The sequence below is a fragment of the Folsomia candida genome, unplaced genomic scaffold, assembly GCF_002217175.1.
Source record: "Folsomia candida strain VU population unplaced genomic scaffold, ASM221717v1 Fcan01_Sc034, whole genome shotgun sequence".
NCBI lineage: Eukaryota > Metazoa > Arthropoda > Collembola > Entomobryomorpha > Isotomidae > Folsomia > Folsomia candida.
In genome coordinates, this window is record NW_019091226.1 from 594,872 (window position 1) to 622,629 (window position 27,758).

The 27,758-nt window shown below is 36.3% G+C and overlaps 3 protein-coding genes across 3 annotated transcripts; 2 read left to right on the forward strand and 1 right to left on the reverse strand.

The window, feature by feature from the left end:
* Window positions 1-3,739: 3,739 nt before the first annotated feature.
* LOC118439319 lies at window positions 3,740-7,341 on the forward strand. The gene is made up of 4 exons (XM_035860555.1): window positions 3,740-3,899; window positions 4,353-4,625; window positions 5,010-5,354; window positions 6,198-7,341. Exons 1-4 carry the CDS (start codon window positions 3,858-3,860, stop codon window positions 6,729-6,731), a joined length of 1,194 nt encoding a protein of 397 aa, XP_035716448.1. The 5' UTR covers window positions 3,740-3,857; the 3' UTR covers window positions 6,732-7,341.
* A 948-nt stretch (window positions 7,342-8,289) lies between these two features.
* Window positions 8,290-11,617, reverse strand: LOC110860805. The gene is made up of 4 exons (XM_022109917.2): window positions 11,433-11,617; window positions 10,485-10,754; window positions 9,702-10,037; window positions 8,290-9,138 (listed from the first exon to the last, which is right to left on the reverse strand). Exons 1-4 carry the CDS (start codon window positions 11,472-11,474, stop codon window positions 8,596-8,598), a joined length of 1,191 nt encoding a protein of 396 aa, XP_021965609.1. The 5' UTR covers window positions 11,475-11,617; the 3' UTR covers window positions 8,290-8,595.
* A 3,530-nt stretch (window positions 11,618-15,147) lies between these two features.
* Window positions 15,148-22,895, forward strand: LOC110860796 (dynamin-1-like protein). Its single transcript, XM_022109908.2, has 9 exons — window positions 15,148-15,333; window positions 16,676-16,787; window positions 17,907-18,103; window positions 18,688-18,962; window positions 20,076-20,250; window positions 20,794-21,129; window positions 21,693-22,253; window positions 22,457-22,546; window positions 22,636-22,895. Exons 1-9 carry the CDS (start codon window positions 15,223-15,225, stop codon window positions 22,690-22,692), a joined length of 1,914 nt encoding a protein of 637 aa, XP_021965600.1. The 5' UTR covers window positions 15,148-15,222; the 3' UTR covers window positions 22,693-22,895.
* The last annotated feature ends 4,863 nt before the right edge of the window (window positions 22,896-27,758 follow it).

Below are 27,758 nucleotides of genomic sequence, written 5' to 3' on the forward strand. Positions count from 1 at the left end.
CTTATATTGATTGTAACTTGGTGCACCCTGGAATAGTGCGAAAAATTGTTTATTCATATATCTATAGGATATCAGTTTGTGACAAAACCTTCCCTAAAAAATGTACCATTCGAAGCAAAAAATAACTAGTTTCCAGCTTTGTCTATTTCTGACCAAAATACGTACATTTACCTAGTCTTTCGACCGTCTTTAAAACTGACCTGGATCAGCGCGTGAAAGTTTTTTTTTTTATTTATGAAATTTTATTCTCGAAGTGTAGTTGTTAGATCTTCATAAACACTTTGGCTGACAACAATCAGTCAAAAAATGCCCAAGAAATTTCCAGTATTTTTCCGAACGAACATTCTTACAGACGACAATTATGGACAAATTGAAATTATTCGGATGCAGTGTGACTCGTTCTCCAACCTATCGTCAACTTAATTCCATTTTAATTATATGAAAATACAAATTAGTGGGGCAGTCATCCTCTGCATGGGTTTCAGTCCCTCCCAAAAAATATGTTTTTCGCAAAACCGACAGGTTGGTCGAGTAAATCCTCTTACCCAAACTCAAATTTGAAAAGTTGTTAAGATATGTTAGCTGCAAGTGAGATTAGTCGTCGTCGAGAAAAGTCTCAAAAATTACTGAAGTTCACACGTTGAATTACTTTATGTCGAAAATCTCCAGGTCAACGACCTAGCACGCAGGTGAGCTAAAACAAAATACAGAAATTTCAATGGTTCGTAATGATCAGCAACGCGTGCAAAGTCCTGAAGCTACTCTTGTGGTTGTTTTTGTGGATTTTGACTACTAAAACAACAGCTTTATCTGAGACGCGCTGCAGATTTTTTGAGTTGTTTGGAAAATTCTTCAGGCATAGTTGAAAAAGATGATTTTCGAAAATGTAAGAAAAGCAATGAATTCGCGACAAACGGGGAATGGACTGTTAAGCCAAAGGTCTGAGGAACACCTTAAACAATCGAAACAAATTTCATCGCTGATTGAGGTCAATTTTAAAGACGGTCGAAATATTTACGTGGTACAATGCTGTATTACATTGTATGAAATTTGTTCGTTTCATTCCTAAGCAAATTGTACTCACTTAATTTGCATAAAGTTAAGTAAAAAAGGGGAACCAACGGATAAAATTTGTTCAACGCTAAGAGGATGCCATCAATTTACGCATAGCATGGTCTTCCTCGTCAGAAATTCATACTTCGAGTTGATTTCCGGTGCCTATATCGTGTACCTAGTTGTAAAGGCTCAAGTGTCACCAGCTGATTTCACGAAAAGTACCAGTCAGAATTAAAAACGGATAGGTACATTGGAAAGCCCATGCGATTTCGATTCCGAATCACTTTTCCATTTCAAATTATTCGAAAAAATGACCCAAACAGAAAACTTTGAAATGAGGATGTTGGCGATTTTTTACTCAACTTCGAGAATGAGCAAAAATTCTTCAGTTAAATTTTTTTAAATACCTCAAACTCAAGTCTGATGTAGCCAAGTGTATATTTAAAATGTGAGTAAAACCTTGGGCTACAACAAAACGTAAACCAAACCCACCTAAAAAATCTTAAACTGCCCCCAAACCTTTCAAAGCAGGAACCTGGCAAATGCACGATATATTTGTTAAAAGTGACCCCAGAGACCAGAGGGTCAAAATAAAAAATCATTATGCAGCGGATAAATAACCTTCTGGTCAGGGTTTTGAAATGCGGTAATCATCATACGCTTACTACTCCTCAAGATTGAGAAAGATTAAAAACCCTAAAATTTTTCTTCTGCGGTACGCGAAATTTGTTTTCTTCCGAAGACAGTTTTCCACTTGAGATCCTTCTTACTTTTAACGTATATTATAATCCCTAATCAAGTTGCCTATGCGCTCCAAATATGTGAGTTGCCTATCAAAAAATTAAAACCTCAAAAATTTCAACCCTGGATTTGCATGGACCAAGTTAGTTCAAAAGCGGGAAAAATTCCCCTTTTCTACAGAAATCAGCAACCAAAGCCAACCATGACGCGGAAGTTGGTTTCTTGTATGGTGTAGAATCCAGGATACATGTACTACTCAAAAATAATGGTAGGACTTTCTAAGCGGTAGTTGTTGCAAAATATGATGCAAAAGTTGTCAAAAAGTGATTTTTTTGTCATTTTTATGACTTTCACACACCGCATGGATATGACCATAACAAACAGACCATACGCCTTTCAGTAACGACTAAGGGCTTAAATTAAAGATAATCGCATGGTCTAAATCCCCCGAAATAATAAAGGTTTAGAAAAAATTATTACTCATATTCCCGAGCATTTTTTCATGAAAACTAGTGCGTACTTTTGGCAGGGTCTGTTTGTCTCTTTTTTAGTTGGCCATTTTCACATAAGATATTAATTTTGATGATTGAGCATTGTTTCTGGATTAGAATTTCATTGGCTTTCCAATGAAGGAAACCAGAAATTGATAAATATAAAATTACAATATTTACAGCGTATTGAATTACTGACACTTGAGCCTTTACAACTAGGTATATTTACCAACTCCGAAACATATGTAAAGTTAACCTGTCAAAAACTAAATGTGTTCTGAAGTCTGGATTCAATAAACTGTACTATATTCAGATTAACATTAGTTTGAGAAAGAATTATGTTTATACTCTAAATAACAATAGTTAAAATTTCCTCCAGGTCGAGCAAAAAAAAAATGACACAACAACCAAAAGGTAAAATTTATCCAACCTTTGATCAGATGTTACGCGAGTTTCGAAAAATTTTGCACAACGGTTGGACAAATTTAGCCTTTTGGTTGTTGTGTCATCTTTTTTTTGCTCAACCTGTAGTAACTTTTACTTATTTTTATTTTGAGTGCATATATTGAAATAATGAAACTAATTGCCTGAACACGTGGAAAATCATGGAATAATTTCCAGCGTGGTAGTCTGCAACTTTCAGATTAGAGTCAAATTAAATAAAAAAAAGTTCCCATAACTATTCGAAAAATCTCCGGAAACTTCTCCAAAATTTCTCCCAAATATTCAAAAATTTCTCAGGAACTCAGAAAAAATGCTGAAAAAATTTGAAAGTGGAGACCCTTTTCGGAGAACACTTGCGGAATTTGTTGGGAGAACACTTGTAAGAAAATGCAGGTCTGGGCATATGTGTACTACGCATATCACACGCCCTAAATAAACTTGGTAACATTTGCATAAGTACTTAACCCTTGCCCTCTTTCATTTTAAATTCGACATACGAGGTATTTTTAAATTTTTTGATTGACTTGGGTCTGGTTTGCGAGTAAACATTCATAGAATTATCATCCTTCATTCAGATAATACGTACGTGTACGCAACTAGATATTTAAAAAAAATATCAAGAATGTCAAATTAAAATAAGGACTAATTAGTATTCAATAATATTTGAAATAACTTCAAAAATTTATTTAATTTGCATTTATGCGGATTTAAGAAGACAGAAATATTAAATATTCCCGGATTAATTAAAGAAATTGTGTCCTGTCGGAAGTCGGTCAGTTTGGCGAACAAAATCGCCATAAAAAATCCTAATTGGCGAAAAACAATTTTGACAGTACTTTAGCCTTAATGTTTGGCCTGTCACGTGACCACGGGGAAGGGGGGATCAAAATTGTCCGAAATCGATCACGTGATTTATGAACGTTCCCTTAAAGCACGAGATAGTCCTCGAAATGCTCCTTATCTTGCCCTTCACTTGTCCTCACACAAATTGTTGTTCACTTCGTCTCGAGTCTTTCTCAAGTCAGCAGGAAAACTTTACAAATTTCCACAATCTCAAAAACCCGACCTTCACTTTTTTAAAACTGTTAAAAGGTGCCGAATTTTATTGTAGTTGTTTTAAGAAAAATGGCTCAAACACAAGGAGTGCGTTATAAGTCTGTTAACTGGGTGAGTAAAAAAAATTGGTGAAATTATTTTGACTATTAAAGACTAAGAATTTGAAAAATATTAGTATTATGAAAGTTGTATAATTTTTATAAAATGATTAGAATCACAAAGACTTCCTCATTTCTATTCTTTGGAAACTTTATAATTTAAGTGGGTGACAAAAATCTGAGTGAATATATGTACTATCCTAGCATTTAGGCGTGTCACCTCATTTGCATAAATCTCAATAGCCCATTTTCGGCGATACGGGCTTTCCATGTTGAGTAAACTCTATGACTCTCACGAATGCGTTAAAATATGCAAATGAGGTGACAGAGCCGAGTACGCGGACAGTACTTAAAAAATCGTGTAAATTTTAACTTTTTTAGTCTTTTTTATTCTATAATTGAGAAATTCTCAATGAGAATCGATACATTTAGAAAAATACAAGGATTATACTCGCATCTTTTTCAGGGCAAGGACCGACCTGCCGAAGGGAAATATCTTCCCCAGGATCTGAAATTGACCTTTGAGACAAAAAAGCAGAAAACTGACCGCTATTTCACCTTGCGGAACAGGACGACCACGAAGGATGACACTTGTTGGATTCAGGTTTCCTTCAAAAAGGACGTGGTGTACGGAAAGTCCAAAATTTTGGACGATTTTATCTCCTCGAGGAACGGAAACTTATTCGAGCGTCCGGAATACGAAAATTTGAATGAACTCCATTTCCGCAGGATGCTCGGAGTAAGACAATGCGTTTTTTTAAGAATTGTACACAATGAAATTCTGCATATGTATGAATACATAAGGTTTTTATGATTTTGTTTAAAAAATATTTACAAATTTGTGGTGCGAAGGTGCAAACGCGTTGGGGAAAACATTTTTTGAAGATTTTTCGGAAATGTTGAACGTGTTCCGGGATTCTCTTCCTAAAGATAGAGTGACTTGAGTCCCTCATTATCCATTTTGTCTTCATTAGATTTTAAGTATTTATAAGTTTTAACGTATGTCACAATTTGAAATTTTATATGCATTTTTTAAATTTTATATGAGAGTTTTTAGATATACGGGATTTAATTGCTTCCAATTAATTAATTACTTTAAGATCCTGCTTATTTCATCTTTCAGGTTTTCTACGGCTACGACATGAACTACATTGAGGACGAGAAGGACCTCGTGGAATTATACATAATTGCGAAACTCTTCAAGGCGGAGTCTGTGGAGTTATTTTGTAGCGAAAAATTGGCCCGTTTTCAAGGCAGGAATGCTCCGGGGACGACATCTTCGTCCGACGGTGACTGGGTCGTCTTGGAAAAGGCCGAGGTCAACGAGAAGGCTTCAACGGTGTCGAAAACTCCGGATCCGCAAAATTTATACGGATGTTCTATGGAAGGAGTTGCATTTTCATGCAAAAAAGGTTCCCGACCTGATGGGGTACAAGCTTCCCAAAACCCAGGAAAATCTAGATCTTCGGTAAGATTACGAATTTGCAGTTTGGAAATTTGAAATTTGTTATCATAATTCTTAAAGATTCTCAAAGTATTTTATCCCAAAAAAATGAAATAACCTTTCATACTTGCTTTTTAAAATTTCGCATTTTAATACGGTGTTCAAATTTAGTAGCAAATTAAAATGCGAACAGTTAAATCGAATTTTGAAATTTGCAAATCCCTTAAACCTTTAAAAAATTAAAAGTTCGAAAACTTTGCATTACTCATTTTAAATAGAAATTTGTTTTATGTATTGTCCAGTCCACCAAGCAGTCAAGGAAAGAGGGTAAGATTTAGCCGAAGAAGAGCTAAATTTAGCTCCGGCTTTACTTATCCGATCTGGAGCTAGATTTAGCTCCGAGAGCTAAATCTAGCTCCTCAAGCTCAATTTTCCTCTGAAAAAGAGCTAAATTTAGCTGATCCTCGGCTAAATTTAGCTTGGTCAGACTTTGAATAGACCGACCGCCTTTATTATGCACTGACGGTTGCTTTTGTCAATTTAGGTAAATTAAGCAGGATTCACTTAACAAATACGCAATGGCCCAGCTTTGTGTGATCTGGCCCACCGGGGTCACAGAAACTTAAACGTGAAGGTCATTTTAAATTCATAGTTATAGATTGAATAATTTAAATTTGGCGGAAGATTTTGAGCAAAATTTACCTTTCGGAGCTAAATTTAGCTCCGGATCGGCTAAATAAAGCCGGAGCTAAATTTAGCTCTTCTTCGGCTAAATTTTACCATCTTCCCTTGACTGCCAAGCATACTTATTAATTTGACGCGTCCTTAAGTCCTTATGTAATTTATTTTCAACCATGTCACCCACAGACCTCCAAAACCACGATGTCTTCCTCCATCAAGGCTGAAATCCTGTCCAACGTGATCACCTCGCTGAAACCCGAACTCATCCAAGAACTCGCCGCCGACATGAAGGACCAAATCAAAGAGATCATTTTGGAAGACTTGCGCTCTGAAATTGAGGATCGTCTCCGTTCCGATGACGATCTCAAGGATCAACTCGTCTCCGAAGTCACTGAAGTTTTACGAGAAGAGACAAAACAGGAGCTGATGAACGACCCCGATTTGAAGGCTGAACTTTTGGCCGACATTCGAAACGAGATTGTTGAATCTCACAACTTCGCGGAGAGGATGATTGGCGAATTGAAGCAAGAATTCGTCCCCAAGTTGAAGGATGACATCAAGAGCGAGATTTATGACGAATTGAAGGAGAAACTGAAAACCATGCTGCTGGATGACTATGACGAAGGCATTCGGGATGCAATCGTGGAGGAAATTCGGTCCGGAATTTTGGACGATGCTGAACTCAAGAAGGAAGTCTTTGAGGAATTCGATTCGAAATGAATTTTTGTAATTTTTGGGAGTGAAATGTTTCTTGTTTGTTGAATTGGGAAAGATGAGATTTTCGTTTTTTGATAAATTCGTAATTTATATTCTTGCTCATATTTTTGACTCACCTTTATAAAAAAAGTGTTTTTGATTTCTTGACCTGACCAATTACTTAATAATTTAAGTGACAAATTGTCTTTGTTGCTTTTAAAAATTTATTAGAAACATTTGGTTGATTGGAGTTTTTTATGTGTAGAATAATTCATACTACCTATTTGGATTGTTTTTAATAATCTGTATTCAAAATTTTTGTAATTTTTTGAGGATTTTTTTATTATTTTTTTTTGACTAGTTTATTATCCATTTTTATTTGCTTAAGTTTTGGACCTACCTTTATTTTTAAAAGAATGTTTTTTGTCTCCTCAATGAGGATCATATGAGGAGTCCTCATATGATCAATTAACAATTCAAATCACAAGGTGTCTTTATTGGTGTTAAATTGTAATACAAAAATTTGGTTGATTTGAATTTTTCCTACTATTTGAACTAGTTTTAATAAGCTCTATACATACGTATGTACATATATTCAGGTTGTCAAATTAATAAAACGTGCCAAAATAATAATTCAATTTTGTGTGAAAGGATTTTTATACCAAAGTCAAGACCATAAATTTCTTAGCTCTTGCAATAAAGAACGAACGCATATTGCATACTTTATGGAGCTAGATACACATTTCGCTAATTTGGATCTGACCTTCGGTTTTGATATGACCCACAGGTCAAACTGTGTTCCTATCCTTATGGAACATGATGCTCATAGATTTTTAATAAATTTGGGGTCGTTCATAAATTAGGCAACATGTGAGAGGGAGGGTAAGGGATCTAAAGTCCTCAATGATATCGTGGCTACATAAATATGCGAGACATGTTGAAGGGAGGAATAGAATGTAGAAAATCGCAATTTTTGCCTTAAACAATTATGAACTTGTCAATCTAAATCCCATTCCAAATCTAAATCGTATGAAATTTGCAGAAGACACAATCTCCCAATGCGCAGGTTTGGCAGAGATATTTGCATCCGAAGAGGAAAAAACCTACTCCAAGCAACTTTGCGGGGCCTTTTAAGATGGCATTAATGCCATCTTGGTAGTTACGGGCAACACATTTGGATAGAAATGACCCCCACCTGCCAACCACTTGACCGATCATGCTCATCTTCGAACTCATCCTTACTATTGACCCGAAGATCAAGTGTACAAAATTTCAAGTCGATTGAATGTGTTTAAAGAGAGTTATCGTGCGTACAGACAGACGGACGGACAGACAGACATCTTGACAAATCTATAAGGCCATCTTAAAAGGCCTAAAAATGCAATGTAAATTTGGAAAATGAAACATTTGTCAAGTTGACTCTGCCTTTTCTCCTGTGCAGATGCAAATATCTGCGCACTTGCAGATCATGTCTTTTGTAAATTTCATGCTTATGAAATATGCGATCGATTGACGTTGAGCTTTGGCTTTTGCAATAATTTTTATAAATAAAATCCTATTATTTTTTCACATTTTATTTCACTATAAAATTTCACAAGTTGAATACAGATTATTAAAACCAATACAAAAAGTACGTAAATATTATTCTACACGTAAAAATTCCAATCAACTAAATTTTTCTGTTACAATTTTTAGCACCAAAAAGAACAATTTGTCATTAAAATTATTATTTAATCAGGTCAAGAGATGATAAAAAAACTTCTTTTGTAATGGTAGGTCCAAAACATAAACAAGATTAATAAAAATTACGAATTTTTCAAGAAACAAAAATCTCAATTTTCCCAAACCAATAAATCCCCCAAAGAAAAGACATTTCACCCCTAAAAATTTACAAAAATTCATTCCGAATCGACTCCATCAGCGACTGACTCAATTCAGTCTTGAGATCGGCATCGTCCAAAATTTCGGACCGAATTTCCTCCACGAGTTCATCCCGCATGGTGTCATCATCCAGCAGCATGGTTTTCAGCCTGTCCTTCAACTCGTCGAAAATCTCACCCCGCATTTCCTCCTTCAATTCTGGGACGAATTCTTCCTTCAATTCGGTAACCAGGTCATCCGTCAAGTCGTGGTCTTGAATAATTTCGCTTCGAATGTCAGCGAAAAGCCTGGCCTTCAAATCGGCGTCGTTCATCAGCTCCTGTTTGATCTCTTCGCGTAAAATTTCCATGATTTCGGATACCAGTTGCTCCTTCAGATCGTCATCGGAACGGAGCCGATCTTCAATTTCGGAGCGTAAATCTTCCAAAATGATCTCTTTGATTTCGTCCTTCATCCCGGCAGCGAGTTCTTGGGTGAGTTCGGGTTTGAGCGCGGCGATCACGTCGGACAGGATTTCCGCCTTGATGGACGACATCGTGGTTTTGGAGGACTGTGGGGGAAATAATTAAGAAAAAATGTTAGTGAAGGAGGTGTAAAATTAAATATGCTTGGTGGACAATGACATCAATTTCAAATTAAGTGCAGTAGTGGTTATAAAGTTTTTTTTAATTAAAAAAGATTGACGGGATTTATTGCTTTTAAGAATTTTGGTGAGAATGAATTAAGATGGGAAAAGTGGAAAAATTGAAATTTAGCATCTCAACTCATTTACTTTCTAATTTTACAAACTTCAAAAAATTTATGTATTCGCAAAATATGACCTCGTAAATCTCGCAAATCTCACAAATCAGGCAGAATCATTTATAGAAACTCTTTTTTAAAAATGTTATTTCCATGAATTTTTCTCACCTCTCTTGCTAGTGATGGCGAGAATGAGTTTACGAACTAAAAACATGCCCATTTTTTGGGTTAATTTGCGAAAAAAATTGCTTGGTTTTTCAGCAAAAGCTTTGGGAAATCTTGCAAATTTTGCAAAATTTCCCAAGTTGTATTCAATTTACGAGATATGCACATACATCATAATAATTTGTAAGCTGCAATTCATAATCTTACCGAAGATCCAGATTTTCCTGGAGTTTGGGGCACTCGCACCTCATCATTTTCAGCCCCAATGCCGTTTGCAGAAACTTCCACGATTTGATCCGGAAACTTTGGGGGGTCCGGAGTTGAATTCTCCTCTTCGACCTCAACATTTTCCAAAACCACCCAGTCGTTGGCGGACCCCTCGGAAGAAGACGACGCCCCGGGAGCATTCCTGCCCGGAAACTTGGCCAATTTTTCGCAACAAAATTCCTCCACGGATTGCGCCTTGAAAAGATTCGCGATCCTGTACAGTTCTTCGAGCTCCTGCTCGTCCTCAATGTAGTTCATGTCGTAGCCGTAGAAAACCTGAACAAATTAATAATGCAGGATTTAATCATCGTTTATTGTGTAATTAATTGGATACAATTTCACGCCATATTTTTTGTGAAATGTTTCCGAGGGAAAATAGAGGCACAAATTATGACATACATTAAAAATTTAAGTAAATATACACTTAAAATCTGATCTTGTTGCAGAAATTTTTTTAAAGAACAGGTTCAAAATTTTAAAAAATCTTGGAAAATTAGACTAAACCAATTTAGAAATCAGTGAAACTCAAAAATCTATAAATCCGATATTTCTTAAATATCTATCAAATCGTAAATCTAAAAAAAATCATTCAAACTTTGTTCATAATTGTCTATACATAATTTTCCATACATTTTGAGAAAAATTTCCGAACATTTTTTTAAACTAACGCCATTATTTCTTCAAAAAATCATCAAATTCTTAAACAAAAACAAGTTTTCTTACCCCGAGCATCCTTCGAAAATGGAGTTCATTCAGATTGTCCAGCTCCGGACGCTCGAACAAGTTTCCGTTCCAGGAGTCGATAAAGTCGTCCAAAATTTTGGACTCTCCGTACACGATGTCCTTGTGGAAGGAGACCTCGATCCAGCAATAGTCTCCGTTCGCGTTGGTTCTCCTCAAGGTAAAATAACGGTCGATTTTCTCGCCCGATGTCTCAAAGGCCAACTTGACATCTTCGGAACGAAATTGTCCCTCGGCAGGTCGGTCCTTGCCCTGAAAATGATATGAATATAATTTTTGTATGCATTTTATTGATATCCAATTACAGAAAAGTTCCAACAAAAAACTAAAATTTTGCAAAAATCTAAATTTTCAGATTACAGATTTTTCAAATTTTTAAGATTTTGCTTCACCCAATAAAATTGAAAAGTTTCCAAAGAAAAATAACAAAACTTCATGCAGTCACTTTATAAAAAATTTACTCCGTTACAAACTTTCATATGTATGTATAAGTCTGTCCACGGCAAGTTGAACCCGGAGATATGGAAGACTAAATCCCGGCCCATGCTTATTAACGTTGAACTGAGTTTAGTCTCCCATATCTCCGCGTTCAACTTGCCGTGGACAGATAGTATGTACATGTTTATGTACATTCAATAGTGAAGCTATTCGCGTAGGCCTTGGTAACACTGTAAAATCCGTAAAATTTTATAAAATTTTACTCATATTTCTAACCAAAATTAGCTAATAAATTTTGTGTAAACTTGCTTAGATCTTTATTGGGTAAAAGCTTGGAAAATAATTTTACAAATGGCACGGATTTTACCAAGTTACAAATGACTACATATGTGAGTTTTAATTCAAATTCCAACAATTTTGTAGATATTTAAAAATCTTTAGTAATCTATTAAATTTAAATTAAATTAAAATCTCACGAATTTTTTTACTCACCCAGTTAACCGACTTGTAATGCACTCCTTGAGTTTGAGCCATTTTCCTTAAAAGACTTGTAAAAAAATTCTCCAGCTTTGCAGATGAAAGAGTCTTTTCAGACAAGGTAGTCGAGATTGTGAAAAGTTGTGGATGTGTTGACGAGTGAAAGGCTTGTAAGGCACTGGCCGACTTGAAGGACTGCAGGGAAGGGTATGTCATATCTCGGAGAAGTGAAGGGCGTGATAAAAATACATCGTTTTGTGTAAACGGCCACAAAATTGGGTCCTTTAACCCTTTTCGTTAAAGTTTCGTTTAAACTGACCAGATACATATGTATGATATTCACTAAATATTTCCTAACTTGATTTCCAGAGTTTTGGGATTAAAGCTTCCTACTACAATAGGTACCTTGAAGGGTCACATTTGCCTAAAATATTTTCTAACCCTTTTCTTCTACTACGCAGTTAGAGAACCAAGGAAAGGGGACAATCATAAATTATGTATGTAACGAAAAATTTGCGATTTTAAAGACCCCATTTTTCAGGCAGGATTATCATTGGAGCATTACAGGATGTTTACAGATTTTGTGGAAAGACAATTACATGGATTACTTGTGAACGCATGATCCAATTTGCGCCAAATTTGGCACACACGATCTCGAAGGTCACGACCACATCTGCCCAAAGTTTCAAATTTCTATCTTCAAAGATGGCGCCTAAAAGTGTGCCCAAAGTGGACGAACCGTAAAAGCGGTTTCCGAAGCTAATTTGGCCGCGAAAAGTGCCCAAACAATAATCCAAAAATCTGGAACCCATCTTATCGTGTCCCCCACATATAATTGTATTAATTTTGTAATAAAACGACGATAATTAGTTTCATCCGACCAACGTATACCACGAAATGCATACCCCTCAACACGATGAATTCTGCCACCCTGAAGAACATTGATCGCCACGATGGCAATCAGAATCCTAAAACCAAAAGACAGGTCACAATGCAATCCCAGATGTCTCCTGGACACGTTATTCGTATTTTATGGCACAATTTTAAAAAGCCGTGCAGAGGAGGGCGAAAGTCCGCGCACTTAAATTTGCCCATATGGTAAACAAAAAAACTAACAGTTGGAGGCCGTTTGAAGGTCATGTTGGAAATAAAAATTCCGAATTTGTCGTCACATTGACCGGGGCACTCGGCTACCTTCAAAACTATAACGGGACAAAAATAATTTGCTGCAAAACGGACCGAAAGCAGATTTCAAACCATGGGTCTGAAAAGAAGGAAAAGTTGTCTGACTGATTTCTGGTGGTAGATGCAACGATGGACCGTGGAGTGCTAACGTCTAATGCAAAAATAAACTCGAAGCACTTTATGGACAATGTTTTACATAAGTTGTTCGAGGTCAAAATTGCAAAGAAGCAGTTTGAAGAGCCTGACAAAGTTTGCATCCATCACGACGCGACATTTTCATATACGGCCGAAATTATCCAATCGGACGGCCAAGATTTAAAGGAAAACCCCGGAATGACCTCGATATCTATTTCAGGGGTACATCTTAAGTAACCTGACACCAGTCCGATGAATTTTTTAGGGCTTGGATGCCTAGAACTAAGCCTTTTCAATGGCAGAGATAAAAAATGTCTGCTGTTTGGAAATCCCTTTCACCAATTCCTCTACTTTGAGGTCACTTTTTGAGCTCATTTTTGAAGATACAAATTTGAAATTTGGCCCATATGTGACCGTGACCTTGAGGATTGCGTGATCGAAATTTGGCGCCAAAGCGGTAAATAGGTTCGCAGTTTACCCATGAAATTATCTTTCCACAAAATCTGTAAACACCCTCTGTACATCCCCCTCTCGCGTTACAAAATTTTTGGACTGTCTCCAATTTATTGTATGTATGTACATATTCCACTTGGTCTGATTTCTGCCCTCAGTGAATATTAATGCACAATTTATTTCATTTTAAACATATGTACATACATTTTAAAACACAGCTTGACCTTTTTTAACCTTTTTGCTTCCGCGATGGGAAGGGTACTCGGAATGTTTTAAGTATCCTCCACTTAAAATACGGACACGGTTTAATTGGAAATAAAATATTTACTTGGAACTAATTTCTCAAACTGGAGGTTACTGATTGTTAGGAGACAGATATTTATAAATGAATAAATTAATACGCTGGAAAGTTGTATGCCCGAAAGAGACGGTGCATGAAAGATGCGATGGGTATGGTACATATGGGGCAGATGAGGAGGTATCTCGTGTGAATTACGGGGTACATGACCCACAGGTCAAAACATGGGGAAGGGGTCAAGTTTATCTTATTGACATCCTTTATGTATGTATGTTCGAGTACCATGTAAAGAACAAGTTGTTCAATATGAAGTACTAAGCCTTCATAACCAAACACATGTCGGTATTTTAATTGACCTCGGAAACTAATGGAATTTTCAGTTGTGTTAATTTCGATATGAAAATCGACTTTTTTTCTATATTTGTCAATTTGTCTTCTGAAACCATCTACAGAATTTAATTTTGCATACATTCATGAACGGCCGTAAGAATTTGCCTGCATATGTAAGTTGTTAGTAATAAATTGGACATGAAGGAATTTACATAGTCTGCAAAAAAATTATATACCAAGAAATTTTGCAAGGCGAGAAATGTTCACATCTCGTCTTACATACATACTTATTCTGCACAAATGCAATGTAACAATTATTCCCACGTTTATTTACATGCTTGCAGACGGGGATTTAAGTAGTTTAATTTATTCAGAGATTTTGTCTCCAATTACATTTTCGAGATACATATATATTTCGAGGCATGTCTGTCTATGTACATACATAATTTGTCATGAACGACAATTAATAAATGGTTTCTCATGAGTCTTGATAAAAATTGCTAACCCGTTTGTCTCCATTGCATTAAAAATTATGTCTCGCCAAAATATGTATGTAGCTCTGATTTCATCTTTTCTCCAATGTGGTTCATGAATCACACTCAAATCCCATGAGAACGTTGCAAACCTGAGAATCGCTTACATTTCCATGTAGCTTATCACATCCTGTCCAGGATTACGTGTAAAAATACGTTCTCATTACTATGTAATACACACATGACTAAGTATTTCCAGCTCTGCATAGTCACATCACTCTTAAAAATAATGTTACCCTCTTGAAAAATGTGTATGTGCATATGTAATTGCACCCTAAATTGCATATTATTTAAATTATAGTAAATCCTGAGTAAATTTTACTTCTTATCAAGCTAACGTTACTCTGGATTTAATTTAGTTCACTTAATATACATACATTTCAGACTGCATTTACTTTTCTAAATTATTTTTAAGAGTGTACCTATCCCACCCAAATTTACATACATAGTCGACAGACCAAATTGCATAGGCATGTCAAAAAATAGCGACACTGATAAACTCGACGAATGCTTATCATGCAAGTAACACGGTGACTCAGCTAGGTCGGGGGTCTTGCACAAAGAATCTTCATATGAGTGGGGGTCAGGTCATTGTTTTGCATATGTCACAATCACTTTGCTCCCATAAGTATGGCTATCTTCCTTCCTCGTCTCATATTTCCCGAATGATTTACAACCTCCAACCTGCACGGTCCCTCAGACGGAATTATATTGGCATCCCGTCTTTATCAGACGGGATGCCAATCTCGGAATAAAAGAGATGCACCAACTCATCCAAACTCCCAGTCATCAATTAGTTGCATTATCGTGCTATCTACAAATATTTTTACGTTGATAAGTCTCCACTGATTTACATAAATGATTTTGAAAAATGGATCGTTTAATTCCCGTCATAAATAAGTTACAAGCTGTCTTTGATAAAACTGGGACGAGTGTGGCGTCTGCGATTCAGCTGCCAAAAATCGCCGTGCTGGGGAGTCAGGTAATGGGAAGCTTCATCATTTAGATTAAAATACTTATGTAAAATGTAAGGAAATTTTGGCATCGTAATAATTTTATTAATCAAAAATTCATACACATCTTAATACATTTTGTACACAATGTTAGAACTCTTGTAAATACGTACATATAGTCAGGCAGGTATCAATTTCTCGGTATTAAAGGTGCTACAGCCTGTTATTAAAATTGCATGTCTCGGTTCATAAAAATTTGCAATTAATATGGTAAAACTAAACTTAATACCGAGCTATTTCTTACCATATTATATTACTTATCAATACCACTTTCGTATAGGTAGATGGACTTAATTTACTTAGTCCCATTTAAATATTGGATTTCTAAAAGTGTAGAATCTACTCTAATAAAGTGTTAGTATGATCCCTGGGTCCCTGGGTCCGTCTTCGCAATGCAAATTGCCCCATACAGTAGACAAAGAAGGAAGCGGAGCAACCACTGCATGCATGCACTGCACTGCATGAATAAATGAATACATGAACATGTACACCCCACATACATACATCACTCATCAATAGTGGTTATCATGATAAGTGATCGTGATAAACACAATTAATTATTTTAGTTTGAGAAACTCTACCCACAGCGAGTGACATGTCAATTCGAATGTATTTTTGACGCTGAATCCAACGCCGTCAATGGTTTTGACCTGCGAGGCCCCCGTGACCTCGCCGTGACCGTGGTGTCCAAATCTGGCTTATTCGTGATGTCGCATATCAATTCGAATGTATTTTTGACGCTGAATCCGAATCCGTCAATAGCTTGGCGTTAATTGTAGAAGTTAACGGGGTTTATGGAACTTAACGGGAGCGTGAAGCGTGGGAATTTAAATAGTTAGCTATGCAGTTACTCCCGCGCGACGGGAATTTAAGTAATTAGCTATTCAACTACTTCCACAGGGGGGAATCAAATTTTACTGTGACCAGGTTAATTAAAATGCAGTATGACTTGGGCAAACCCTCAGTCTGATGTATGTATGTAGTATGACAAAGTCTCCACTGGGAATTATTTAAAATATAGTATGACGGATTTTTCGCTTTGGGCACACCCCCCACTGGAACTCTAGAACCCGGCCTTAGCCGGGCTATACGCTAGTACGTTCATAAATATGTACAAATTCTTAGAAATTCCATTTATCCACATTCCAGAAAAATGTGTACCTAAAGGCAAATTTCAAAGGTACCTAACCTTATTTCCAGACGATTTGGACATGCCTAATCCGATTTCATGCCACATTTTTCATAACCTGAACTTATTAAGTAAACTTATTCTAAACTTGGACTAAATTGGAATATCTAAAAATTTTCCAGAGTTCTGGGAAGAGTTCGGTGCTGGAGGGATTAGTCGGCAAGCCATTTTTACCCCGAGGAAAGGACATCGTGACACGATGTCCCATCGTTCTCATGCTCAACAATCGTCCAGGTAAAAAAAAGTACATTCTTTTAGCCAAACCCTTCCAAATCCAGATTATAAAAATAGCCCGATATCGGCACCAGACTGCACTTTGTACGAGTGATAAAAATATTTATGAAGTCATTAATGGTATTCACGACTTTTTAACGGACAAAAACAAAATTTCTCAAAAAACTGGCTTTAAAATTCATTTCTAAGACTAGTAGTTAGTTGGGAATTCAGGGCTAGTAGTTGGGAATTCAGGGCTAGTAGTTGGGAATTTATTTTTTTCAAAATTATGACGCGATGCTAACATATGGGGACAAACTAGTAGTGAATTCCGCAATTGCATGCTTATGTACAACTGTAATATGTATCTACGTATACCAGCAAAATTTATGAATTAGCATTTTATCGCCACTATTTTTCCAAATGGTAAAATCTATCGAAATCTTTAAATATTTATGTGTGACACCATTTTTACACGAGCTTTGTAAAAAAAATTAACGCCAAGATTCACGCAGTCCTTGACAACTTTGTAAAATTCGTAAATCTTCTAAAATAATTTTAAAAGCTTGTAACAAATATTTAGAAGGATCTGATGGTGAGCAAAATTGCAAAAATGTGTAAACTAGTTGTCCTTCTAAATGTTTAATATTTTGTAAAAGTTTATGTGCTTTAATACGGATTTGAAAAGTTACCAAGAACTGGGTGAATTGTCTTAATAAATAGGATGATTTACATATGGATGTACCTTTAGTAATTTCGACTACATTTAAATATTGAGTATATTCATTATTTCTTCTTGATATTCTTCATATACTAAAAAAATAAGTTGCGACGGTTACGAAATTTTGTCAGATTTTGTCATCAAAGATCGCGTTGCCAAGGTTACCATTTTTACGAAACTTGACCCCTCCTTTTTCCTTCGTAAACTATTTTACGATATTAAGAACACGAGGAAGTAATGAATACCCTCATTGAATCATTCATGTAAATATTTAACTGCGTTATTTGCATAATGCTCCAGCATTTCAAAATAGATAACGACCGATTCTTAATATTATTACACAAAGTTTCAAGCACTAGACTTTTTGGGGTAAATTGACACGCAATTTTAAAAAAATCCGACAATAATTTAATTTTCAGGGAAAGAAGAGTACTGCGAATTCGAGCACAAGAAGGGGACCAAGTTCAAGATCGAGCAGGTGGAGGCGGAAATTCTGCGCAGGACAGATGAGCTGACGGGGGGCGGAAAGGGTGTGGTTCATGACCCCATCCTCCTCAGCGTTTACTCACCAAACGTGCTCACCCTCACCGTCGTCGATCTCCCCGGACTCGTCAAGGTGGGTCGGTTCATAACATATTTATATCAACAATTTCCGGTTTCTAAATAAAAACAGATTTCCGGTTTTAGTAAAAAAAACATACTTTTAAATTAAAATTTCGTCCCTACTGTTTCTGATTTTTATTTTCTTAAGAAATATATTGTTAAATTCCAAATAGGTTTTGATTCTTTAATACATGTATTAAGTTATAATCAGGGTATTCACAACAATATAATTCGTATCGTAAAATAGGTATGTAGGTTATGAAGAACAACAAGGTGTAAAGCTTTGTAAAATTCGTAACCATAGTAACCATAGCGATTTTTGCTGACGAAATCTTACTCCGCTTACAAAATCTCGTAACCGTCGTAACTTACATATTTTACTATACGAACTAATACGAAGAATGCTAAGGATACGAAGGAATCATAAATTCCATCAATATTTAGAATTTGTTCTTCACAAAATTTTTCAAATTCTCTCTTAACCTCGGTGTAAATTAGCTAAGAACGTTTTTTAGCAAACTCTTAACCAGCTTTTCTTATTCTAAAATAAATTTGCTTATATTATTTAATATAATTTTCATAAAAAATCTACTTCAGAATGTGACCGATGGACAGCCCGACGACATCGTGGAAAGGGTGGAGGAACTCGTTTTTGACTACATTTCCCAACCAGACACCCTCATTTTGGCCGTGTCAGCGGGCGATGTGGAAATTGCGAATTCAGAAAGTATCAATTTTGCAAAGAGGGTCGACCCCGAACAAGAGCGGACTTTAGGCGTGGTCACCAAACTGGACAAAGCGGACGACTTGGAAGATGTCTTGGCAGGGAAGAAAATTCCCTTAAAGTTGGGTTTCGTTGGAGTTATGAATAGGTAATTTAAATCAATTTTATGAAACAATTTGAATTTTAATGGTGAAATTTTTTAGCCTTATAATGCTTATAATATTTTTGGGGGTATTTATTTATCCAAGATTTGTTGGAAATTTATAGCATTTCGAAATTTTGTAAGACTAAGGATTTATGAGAATTTCTGTATTAGTACCTACCTACTCTCCACTCGCACACAGTTGAACTTTTACAGAAATTGAGAATTCTGGGAAATTACACCACTGCCAGTCTCAAAGTCTCTAATCCGAATAATTTGAGGCCATTTGAGACTGGCATTGGCGTAGTTTTTGGCGTAGTTCTCAATTTTTGTAAAAGTTCAACTGCACCCGAATTGAGAGTACATAAAGTCCTGTGCACAGTTGTGGTTAACGTGGCATTGTATCACGTGTTTTTTGTTTGAATTGTTGTGTCTCAACTTTCCCTTCCTCCATGTATTCAAATGGCGATTTTGAAAAATGTTCACCGCCTTTCGTTTTTAACAATATGAAGATATTAATGCACCTAAAAATCGGTAATTTTTAGGCTTACATAGTTAGGAGATAAAAATTTTGATTTTTTTCTTCAATGAGGAAATATTTAAATTTTATTGATTATTTTTCATCTATTTTATATTTATCTTCTTGTTGAAGAAAAAAAATCAAAATTTTTATCTCCTAACTATGTAAGCCTAAAAATTACCGATTTTTAGGTGCATTAATATCTTCATATTGTTAAAAACGAAAGGCGGTGAACATTTTTCAAAATCGCCATTTGAATACATGGAGGAAGGGAAAGTTGAGACACAACAATTCAAACAAAAAACCCCGCATCAGCCAGCATGCTATTCCGCCTTAAGTAGTAAAAACCCATTTGGAGAAATGTGAGACGATTGGTCTCAAATTTCTCTAAAAATTCATCTCACGAATTTCTCATGCTCGAGTAATACCTATAATACAATTATTAAGAAATGGTTTAATTGCATTTTTAAACAATACAAATTATTATAAATTTTTGCCAATTGTTAATAATTTATAAATATTGTTTGTATTTAATGTACTTGTCACTTTTTACCACGCTTAAGATAAGTACTAATAACTCCAACATTTTAATATGCCAGATCCCAACAAGACCTCGACAATGGGGTCACTGCTGATGAAATTCTTGCCCTAGAACGACAACTGCTGCAAGCCAAGTACACCCAGATAGCGGACCGGCACGGCATGCCATTCTTGGCATCCCGTCTGAATCAAATTCTGTTAAGTCGGATCAAAAAGTGTTTTCCAGCCTTGGATGTAAGCAATTTTCCATGCTTTGCTAACTAAATTTGCATCTTTGTCCATCATGTGCAATTTTACCCCGGGACAATTTATAAAATCCGCATTAAGTTAGGACTCGATAACTCATCGCCAAAATGGTCAATCAAAATCAACACATTTTTAATCATTTCTCAACTCTGGGAATTTATTTTGAAATTCTGCTAGACTAATTTTTAGCCAGGAATTTGATTATTAGAATGGTGATCTGTTTTTGATGCCAGTTTCAATGAGTTCAAATTTTCTGAAGGCTTCTAAATCTTAAGATCTACTCCAAAAATTGTCGAAATCTGGAGTGTTTTTTTAAATTTAAATACAACTCCCAGCTCTGAAATTTTTTATCCAGAATTTTAAAATAAATTCCCAGAGCCGAAAAATGATTTAAAATGTGCTGAGTTTTACGACCTCGGAGTCCCTCGTTAATCGTCTTCGGGGAAAATGTCACACAAAATTTAAATTCTTGTCTTCCAAAAATTCGATTACAAAATACACCTTCAAAATTTTGTCAAATTATTTTTCCAGGCCAAAATTAAGGACCTTTTCCGCAAGCGGGAACAAGATCTCGCCGACCTTGGTGAAGAAGCGACTGACAAAATGTCCACGAAGGACAAACTAAAATGCTTAACTACCATCTTGAACAAATTCGAAAAAGTTTACAAAGCCCAATTCGACGGACAAGGGCGAACAGACATTGACCCCAGCGAACTAACGGCAGGGGCCAATATCGATTTCATATTTCAGCACACCCTCGCGAAGGACCTGTCCTTGTTAAATCCGCTGATTGGAATTTCTGACGAGGAAATCATGATCGCAGTCAGAAATGCGGGAGGCGTCGCGTCAGAACTGTTTAATCCACAGGTACGCTAAACTAGTAGAAAAATTTGTAGAATTCGTACCCCATGAAAAATCTGGTATCGTCAGGCAGATATTACTTTCTTGGTATTGATGTTGCTACCGCCAGGTATTTTAATTATACCGGTCCGTAAAAATTTCCTACTGATATGGTAAAGCTGTAATACCGAGCTATTACTAAACCGTATTACTTATCAAAGTTATCAATACCATTTTGATAAGCATAAGTGATGATGATAAAATAATACCACTTGGCACTATTTTATTACCGGATTTGTGTGTGTAATGGTACTGGTAATGTGTACTGGTTGGAATTTGTAAAATGGGCAAAACTTTTTAGTTATTAAAATGGGCAAAACTTGTAGTTGGTAAATTTGATGTTCAGATACATTATTTGGAAACGTTTTCAATTTCTACTATTTTTCAAATTTTAAACAATGTCATAATTTCCTGTCAATTTTTACTAAATAAATAGGTTACCTTTCTGTCACGCCCATTAAAAAAATTCCTACCCAAATTTATCTCCATCTCTACAAATTTTTAATAAAATTCACAACTTCCTCTTCCAGATCGCCCTCCAACACTTGATCAAAAGAGAGGTCGCGAAGATGAAACCAGTCGCGCTCCACTGCGTCGACATGGTTCATACCGAAATGAGAAAAACCATAGCAAAATGTCTCCCCTACGAGCAGCGCTTCCTCACCGTGAACGACGCCATCGAAACGGTCGTCATCGACCTGCTCACCGCGAACGAGCGCGTCACCCGCGACATTATGGAAACCTACATCGACATCCAGGCCTCCTGCGCGAAAACGTTCGACCAAACGTATCGCGCCGAACTGGCTGAGAAAATGGGGACCGTGAACACCGTTGGGCTGGGCGACATGCCGCTCAGCCATATTTTAACGGACAACAATGGCGCCGCGCTGCTCACACTTTCGGGAAGTCAGGCATTCTCACTTGACCCCAATTCCACCTTTACCCAACAGCAGACCACGCTCTGCCAAATTGTGAGGGACTTGATCGAAACGTTTTTCAACATTGTAAGAAGACAGGTGCAAGACCACGTGCCCAAGTCGTTGCTGCATGCCCTCATCTATTCCACGGTGGATAAGTTGAGCATCACGTTGGTAAGGAGGGAGTAAAATTGGGGATATTCGCACTGTTTCGGGTGGAAGAAAGTGTTTTTTGCAGACATTTTGACCGCATTTCTTGCTTTGCTATATGCAAACCAGCAAGAAGCGAAACACTGCAAAACTCAATTTGCAATTTGCAAAAAATGGCGTATGTATGCATGTATGTACACGACAAATATGTATTTGACTAATTTCAGGCCACCCACTTGTGCCCCGAGGTGGACGAATTAATTCGTGAAGCTGATGCCATTTCTGAGCAAAGGACGTACATCAAGTTAGAGTTGGAAGTAAGTATTCAGTCATTTTGTTATACATCAGTAATTTTTATCAACCAGTTTAACAGTTTTCCTAAACATTTATCCCATCTAATTTTCAGGGTCTTACAGAAGCAACCAAAATCTTGGATGAGTATCGCGGAACAAGTGCAATATAAATTACAGATATTTTCTAGATTTGAATTGCATTTTAATAAATTTAAGCTTGTTTTGTCCATATACATACTTGAAAAATACATGTTTTGCTCCACACATATTTTTGTTATGAGGAAATTTATAATTACAGATATTTACATACATACCTACATATGTACTAATTACTCCTTGCTTCTAATAATTGTTAATAAAAACTTTACCAAATGATAAATGTTGGTCTAGATTTCCGTCAACTCCGTGGAAAATAAGAATCGTAGAAAACTACAGATTAGTCCCGTTTCCCGTATTCATGCAATTATTTACATGCATATGTACAGTTGTATAATTGTTGTATAATTTTTGTATTTTACATGTTGCAAGATTGTTTATTACCGTTTTTCAAACTTATACAATTGTACGTAGGTAACATTTTTCACCAATTTCCATATCGCAACTCCTACATATAGATAATTTGCTTTACATTGATACCCACAATTAAGATGAATATATATGTATATACATACGTAGGTTTTCATTAATTTCTTAAAACGGATAATAATACGTCGAGTTTCCCAGTAATATAAATATAGTAATACAAGTAAATTTGTGTTTCTGGTCTTTTAATACGCACCATGAAAACTGTTGCCTCCAAACAAGACAAAATCGCGTATTAAAAAAAATAAGTATTTCCTCAGTTTTCAATTAAATACTTTTTCCTCCGTCAATTCAGTAGTATAATTTGGAAAATTATTATGTATCCTCGTAGCGAATTACGTTGCCACGTGCCAATAATTTATTGAAATGTTACACCCACCCTTTAAGTTTGAGAGTGATCATTACATTAGAGTCACATCCTAAAACCTGACAAATATTTATGAACATATGTAGGTATCTAAAAACGTTCCCTGCAAATCATTAAGTTTTAAATGCCGCATTCTATAAATAGCATTTAATTCTCCTCGAGACCCCAAAGGTCCTTTACCTTTGCTGAGTTGAGGCCACAATATTTCAAAGCCAATTAAATTAAAGCCAATGCCAACTCGGAATATCGCTTCACATTGGAAAAGTGCTAAAAACTGGCAATCTACCCTGTTAGAAATCTGATATAGTTACGCAAATATGTATTGATTAATCAGTATTGTAGTTGCTACATACCTTTTGGTAAATTGTACGGATTCCGTATAAAAATAGAAATTTCCTACCGATACGGTAACATCTACATAAATATCTAGCTATTACTAAACGGTATTAATTATCAAAACCATTTTGGTAGTCATACATGAATACTGCTTGATATTAAATATTTTAATACTGAATTTCTAAAAGTGTATTTATTTACACCTTGTCCCACCTTAATATCTAGAACATTTTTTTCTAATTAGGCTTGATTAATTTCGTGATCATCATGGGTGTGACTCCGTTAATGTGGAAGGCCCTGGATCGTTTCCAGTCCTATTTCAGCCTCCTCTGGACGTACCCTGTGGAGTGGAATGTCACCAAGAAAAAATTAGTTATAACACCAATTTCAAAGAAACTTGTTCCCTGGATGATTTCCGTATTCGTCTTGCTGAATACGCTAAACACCGCGTCGTTATGTCTCCTTGTGGCGAAGTTATTTGGATTTGTGCAGCTCTCATTTAGTGTAACGCTAGTAACGTTGGGGTGGTGGGTGTCTTCAACTTTCGCCTTCTTCTTGGAGGTGCTGGTTTGCAAGTTTGCGAAAAGTGGGACGAATTCATTTAATTGGATTTTATCGCTGGAGCAAGAGTTGTATAAGGGTAACAATTCAGGTAATAATTATTTTCTCCTTTTTGTCCTACATTTAATACATTCAGAGGGCGGATATGTATGTATTTATAACTTTTTCATACTAAGCCAGATCGTATGAAGACTTCGTATTATAACATATCATCCAAGCATGATCTTGTAAATTCAAACATAGTTTTCAATATTTTGCATATTTTCAGGTTTGCGTACATATACATATTTTCAAACATATTTTGAGGATTTTTGCAGATATTGAATATTTTTCAACATATTTCGAGGTTTTTTTTTGAAATATCAATATTTTTAAAAGTCTTCCCAGGTCTTTGTACCAAAATATTTTTTATCAATCAAAATTTAAGCTCTTGTTAAAATTATATTTTTATGATAATGGCGTTCAATTCGTGCGAACGAGTGTAAAATCCAATTTGACACATTTTATCAGTTTTCTTTGCCAAAAAATTACTCCAGAAAATCTCGAAGTGGAGCTGGTGTCACAGCATGCGTCTTAAAATGAACATGAGATGTTCCTCTGATATAATTAGCTTATAAGAGTGTTAAAAACTTGATTCTTCTCGAAGATGAAACGTAAACACAGTAGGAAATTTAAGTCGAAAAACATTTTTTTGTGCATATTTTTTGAGTTTTTATACACATATTGCATACATATTTTGAGGAATTTAGGTACATACATATCCGCCCTATGGTAGTAATGTTAGATTTCTTGAATTTTCTTCACCTTTTCTATGCATGTTTTCCTTATTTATTGAAACTTTCTTATATTATACTGTCAGAAATTCCGAGGTGCAAAAAAACTAAATAGGCACCACCTACATAGAGTTTACCATTGTACTAAGTTTGACTACACGAATTGTCCGTTAGATGGCGCTTATTTCGTGCATATTATTTACTCGTTCAAACAGCATGCAAAAAAAGATTTTTTTGTAGTACAGTAGTTTCTTTCATATTTTTTTACCGTATCTGAATTTGTAAACTGATACCAAAAATTTCCTACGTTTACATACAAACATCGCTTTATTTTCAGCCTCTCGTATCACTCGCCCTTCCCCTCCATCTCCCGACTGGAAAGGCCTCACTCTAACCACCCTAATCCACCTCATCTTCTTCCAATCCATCTTTCTTTACATCTTCCTCGTCCTAATCTTCCGCCTCGATCCGTACTATATACTCGAAGAGACCCTTCTCCCATACCCAGCCTCACTACCCGTCAAATTCCTCCTCCACCTCTTCCGGGTCACGACGTGGATCCCAATCTCTCAAGTTGCCCGGATCATCTCCTTCATCCTCGCGACGTCCATCGTAGCCGCGAATCTCGCCTTGAGCTGCATCTCTGCCCTCGAAAAGGCCACCAGTTCCCGGGAAACTTGGACCAACAAGGATGCAACTACCCGCCATTTGCTCGATTACACCCGCTGCCAGTTAATTTTCGGGATCGGGTATGCCCCCACGATGGCAATCTCGAGCTTTCTCTGTCTCTGGTTTAGCGTCCTTTTTAACTTCATTTCGCTCAAGATGCATCATTTGCTGGATGCCTCAATCGTCTACTTGTACTACCCCGTGATTGCGGTGATGATGACAGCCATGGTGGAAATGACGTTGCCGCTGTTGGTCGATGTTTATGAGGATAGTAGAGAAATCCATGCAAAGTGGAGGGGCATGTTGGGAATTAGTGGTGATATGAAATATTTCAAGAGGAAGTTAAGGTCGATATCGGTAATCGCGGTTTATGGGGGAATTAATAGTTATAATTTTTATAAGTGTAAAAAATCCACGAAATTGACGTATATTTCTGCCGTGTTGAATTACACGATCACTGCGACGTTGTCGATTGATATAGGGAGGGGGTTTCATTATCAGGGATAGAGCGACTTGCGGGGTTCGGTGACATTTCAGTCGTCCAACGTCACCCTTGTCGACCCCTCGACTCTAATGTAAATAGTTTGTGGAACAAAGCCATAATCGGTATAACAGAGTAGTTAATACGTAGGTACATATATAGGTTGGCTTAGGGGAATAGTGTTAGCCTAGCAAATTATGAAATCCCCTGCATAAATTTGAATGCAATTTTTAGAATTTTGTATGTAGTTCTGGACATTAAAAAAATCATTTTCAATTTCAACTAATCAATTAAAAATATGCCACGTGATATGTAAATAAATGCTGAATAAACACTAACTATGGAGTATTTTGTAATATATATTTTACAGTAATTACGTGCATAAACTTAAATTGTAATTACGCATTCCGTCTTTTCTTGTCACCATAAACGATCTATTATCCTCGCCCATTTTACTTTGCATTGTTACCTATGTATCCCATAGAGCTGTATGTATGTAAATAGCATAAGGTATATAAGATGTACCTACTCTAAATACAGAGGGTGGTAAAAAAGGACATGGAGAAAATTTTCGTGTAATTTGTTTTTGAGTTCCATTAGTTCCAGGCTGGAACTTCCAGCATACATAAAAATTCACGTAGCTGAGGGACGGATGGACAAATTAATCGAAGTAGGTACATATCAGTATGTATGTATGTACATATGCACACCAGAGGTCAACGCCGACGGTTTACGCGGCGGCGGCGGCGTGAAAATGTATATTGGTCGGCGGCGGCGGCGCGCCACGGCGGGGTGATTAAATATGTTCGGCGGCGCCTACATAAATTGCTAAACGTATATACGCTAAATAGGAAGGATCTGAAACACGCTAAATTAGAATTGCTAATAATCTAAAATCTGCAATATTTCTTGGAGAATGTATCTTTTCATTAAGTGTTTCTTCATGCACGTTAGACAAGTTTTAGAGAAAAATTGAACAGGCTATATTTGACGGTCAAATTTTGACCATTCTAGGTGCTCATTAAAACTGTGTCAAATATCACGGCTTTTCCATTTCACGCAGTTGGTTGTAAACATTCTTACATAATTTTACTATTCATACATCCCTATTTTAGGTGTTTAAACTAGGTAATAAGTCTATGTCCCTATTTCTTGCCTGGAGCGTCAAGTAGTGAACTTGAATTTGATGGTATCGTAAATGTGATCTGGTAAATTTCAATACGAAACTTTTTAAAATATCAATTTTCAAAATGAAACAAAAATAATATTTAAAAAACTGTTAATATTGTAAAAAAAAGTTAAAAAAAATCTTTAAAAAATACACTAAATTAAAAAATTCATCAGATTTAAATGTAAATCGGCGGCCGAATATTGGCGCCGGCGCGCCGACCAGATTTTCTCGGCGGCGGCGGCGCGTCAAAACGGTTCGGCGTCTAGCGGCGCGGCGGCGTTGACCTCTGATGCACA